Here is a 3,971-nt window from a genome sequence, read left to right on the forward strand (position 1 = left end):
GTTGCAGTTGTAAAAGAAGCAATGGTCTTAACAGGAGACCAGTGAAGTCCATTAAATTGTGTCCTATTACAAGCGTATTATTTCTTTTTCTCCTCTTGCTTACAGAGACCTCCATCTGTTAGACTAGTTTTAATGTGCAGCATATGAGAGTCCTGCTGATGTCTTGAGGAGGAATTTGTCTTTTGTTCCTAGGGGGTTTGTGTTTTTCCTTCAAAGTCTTAGGAAAGGAATATGTTCACAATCACTTCTCTCTCTAGAGAGGGGGGTTTGTTTGTGTAGAAAAGTTTTGCTTGTTCCCTGGCTTAGGTACTTTGTGTGTATTGGACTGAGGGAGAGCAAACTGGATTTTCAAACAGCAGTGATGCCACTCTCACCTCCTTCCAAGATGCTTGTCATTTCTTCTCAATGATAGCAGGTTCATGGTGAGGAAAAAGGAAACATTCAAAGATTAACAATTCCAAATTTTTAGATCTGAATTTAGTCTAGTATCTTCCAATTCCTCTTTTCCTTCTGATGGCTCTATTATAGTCTTACTGGAGAAGAAGAGTTGCATGCCTATGTGCATCAGATGTAAATGACACTCATGCCAGACAATGAGTGAAAATACGATTCCTGATTTTTTGTTACTGTTACAGGGAAGGAGATAGATGTCATTAACACCATATAAATCTTTCTTTATATCCCAGCAAAAGTGCTAACATAGAGGATGGTGTAGCACCTGTTGCACTCCTCAAGAGTATAAACCACATTATTTGAACCTATTCAACACAGTCAGTTGTTTAAAAGCAGCGTCCAAAGATTTCTCTAGCCAGGAGAGCTAACTTAGCTCTTATTTAGTAGTCAGCTTTTGATCCCGCAGAAGTCTCAAGCCTAATATTTGTGATAGCACTCTCTCTGCAGTCTGCTTTCCACTAATATTAGTGTTTGGTCTTCAGACTTTAGGATCAGGATGCAGGAAAGTAAAATACAGCTTTCCAAATTTACTTCCCCAAGAGTGCTCCTTTGACACCACCAAGGCTCTGGGCCTCTGCTTTGGCATCCTTTGTCCTTTCTTTCCACCAGAGAAACATTACCTTTGTAAATGTGCCCACATACTTTTTTCCAATAAGCTGGGATACTTGATTGCTGTTCTCCTGCAGTGCTGGCTCTCAGTGTTTGTGTCCTGACTGTACAGGACAGTACAGGCTGTGTTCATTCACATGACACAGAAACTTTTCACATCCATCCATCACCCTCAAAAGCTCCTCAGCTCAGAGGAAAAGACAGGGTAGAGGAGGGGGAGGAACCTTTTAAAAATAAAATTTAATCATTGCACCTCTCTGAAATGAGAAAGTGGTGAGCTGATGTCTGAGTAGTGAATATTGATCAGGAAATATGGAAAAGCTTTCCCTGAGGCATCCTGCTTATCTGTCTTCAAAATAAATGGAAGAATGCTCTGGTTCAAACTATTTAGAATCCACAGGTAATGCAAATAATAAACCACCTAAAAGTCCTTCCTGCTCCTACAAGAGCACTTAGACACCCCAACCCAACTGAAGCTCTGCAGTGCTTAGAGGCTCTATTGCCTTTAAGATGTATCCATAGCTGGGACATTTCACTTAGATGAAAGACGGTTTTTTTGCCTCTTTTGGAAAAAGCAGTTCGGAATGTTTTCCCTCTCCTGCACGCTCCCTTTCCATCCATAAAAATAAAGGAGAGATCTTTGAAATCCTTCAGCAGAAAGTAATCAACTGAGAATTTTCCGTATAACAAATTTTGACTTTTCTTTTCAGTAAAAAAGGTGAAATGTTATTTTTTTATGTACCTTTTACATTATCAAATGAAGGCTGGATTTAGATGATACCTTGTAATGGATTGTCAATGTAGCATCATGTCAGGCCTTCTTTTATGATAGCTGCACTGTTCTGTTTTATTTCAAAATCATTCAAATACTGTATTTTTTTCTTGCCAATGCGTAGGTACTTCATGAAGAAACAACAATACCAGGAACCGATTTGAAGTTATCATACTTAAGCTCCAGGGCTCCAGGATATAAATCTGTTCTGAAGATTACCATGACCCAGTCTGTTATACCATTTAATTTAATGAAGGTTCATCTCATGGTGGCAGTGGTGGGAAGACTTTTCCAGAAATGGTTCCCCGCATCCCCAAATCTGGCTTACACTTTCATATGGGATAAAACTGACGCATACAACCAGCGAGTCTACGGATTATCTGAAGCTGTTGGTATGTGCGTTTTGAAGGTTTACATGCATTTTTACTGTTGTCTTGAAAATAGGGAAGCACATCTCAAATACTTGTATCCAGTACGTAGAAAATGTTTAGCAGAATATGATAGGAAATAACAGTGGATATTAAAACATATTAGAAAATACTAATACAAACTTTGAATTATAAGGAAAAATTTCCTTCAAAAGCAAAAAGCGACCACAGTCATTTTTCACTTCTAGTTCTCCCCCATGAAGTAGCCCTCAGCCTAATAATACAGGATGCTATTTAGTCTGCACGCTCCTTGTACACAGAGCACAGTAACATTCAGACAGAATTCACAAAACTGCTTTCTTCTTTTTACCTGTCCTAATCCACTTACTTTTAATACTAAAATTATTTTAATAACCCAAGATTGATTTTAAAGGATTTTGGAATTCTGTTTAGTATTTTTGATAATTCTAAGGAAGCCATAGGGATTTTCAGGTACCCTAGGAGAGCAGAAAACATATAGGTAACATAAGATAAAGGAAATCACATTCTTTAAACTCTTCTTCTGAATGAGATCCTATACTTAATGAGGAAATTTACTGTTATTTCAGTGTCTGTAGGTTATGAATATGAGTCTTGCTTGGACCTAACTCTTTGGGAAAAGCGGACTGCCGTTTTGCAGGGCTATGAACTGGATGCCTCCAACATGGGTGGCTGGACTTTGGATAAGCATCATGTCCTGGATGTTCAGAATGGTAAGGAGTTTATTTTCTCCTTGCAGATTTTAATACTTGAATGTCCTGCACTTTAGGTATCTCATACTAACTTTTCAAATGTTTGCTTTGTTTTTTTAAAGAAGGGCGTTATGGAATGTTTTGCATATGGTAAATGCTTTGAGCTTTACAGCATATGTCATGTTTCTTCATCTTATAAATACATATGCATTAATAATTTCATCTAACAGTGTTAGCCTGTGTTAGATATGCTTATCAAAACAAAAAACAACCCAAAAATGACATTGTTTTTAAAAATTGAGTGCTGCTGTGGAGATGCTATTTCTAATACAATTGTAAGTGTCGGCACCGTTATTGGGATTAACTGTTGGTATGTTAACAGTATCTTGAACAATGTTTTCATCTCCGCTTTTCACAATGGCTGAAAATGAAACAGCGATAAGAGACATTCCTGCCAAATGGAGAGCTCTTCGCTCTCAATATTAAATCCCTCATTTATACAGGAGGTGTTCCCCTTTATGTCATGGTATCCCCAGCCTCAGCACGGCTGCTCGTGGGAGCTGTTAGCACATGGGTACCATCTCTTCTGGAGGATGAGCACTCATTTACACTCTCCTCCCACTTAAATCCTTCCCTGAGGTGAATCCTCCCCGGATGCTGTGGTCAGCTCAGCACACAGCAGGTGACCAATGGTGCTGCCTTGAGGCAGAGAGGTCATTTTTGCCCCTTGTTTCAGGACAGAGTCCAGTCTCTGGTGAATGAGTCTTCCTTAATTTCAGGGAAAAGACGAGGTGAAGTAAGCATTTATAAGAACTGTGCCTTGGCACCAAGGTAAATTTGCCCGGTGTGCTACTCAGCAGCTGTCTGGAGGTTGCTATGCTAAGGAAACACCAGCTCAACACTGGACAGAAGGAAATCCAGAAAAATTTGGCTGGAGGGGTGTAATGAAGGTGAAATAAGCAGAGTCACATAGCTTAAGGTGGGAGCTGGTTACGGTGGATTTTTTTGCAAAGGAGGAGCCCAGAAGTAACCCAGCAG

General features: G+C 39.4%; 1 protein-coding gene across 2 annotated transcripts in view; it reads left to right on the forward strand.

Annotated features, from left to right (window-relative positions):
• The window catches only part of TENM3 (teneurin transmembrane protein 3), a 116,621-nt gene that overhangs the window by 67,596 nt on the left and 45,054 nt on the right, over window positions 1-3,971 (forward strand). For both annotated transcript variants that reach the window (XM_010193031.1, XM_010193039.1), the window contains 2 exons: window positions 1,959-2,226; window positions 2,811-2,954. In XM_010193031.1, the coding sequence (XP_010191333.1) occupies window positions 1,959-2,226; window positions 2,811-2,954 (412 nt within the window). The remainder of the gene's footprint in view (window positions 1-1,958; window positions 2,227-2,810; window positions 2,955-3,971) is intronic.

The sequence above is a fragment of the Mesitornis unicolor genome, unplaced genomic scaffold (genome assembly GCF_000695765.1).
Source record: "Mesitornis unicolor isolate BGI_N332 unplaced genomic scaffold, ASM69576v1 scaffold2051, whole genome shotgun sequence".
Lineage (NCBI taxonomy): Eukaryota > Metazoa > Chordata > Aves > Mesitornithiformes > Mesitornithidae > Mesitornis > Mesitornis unicolor.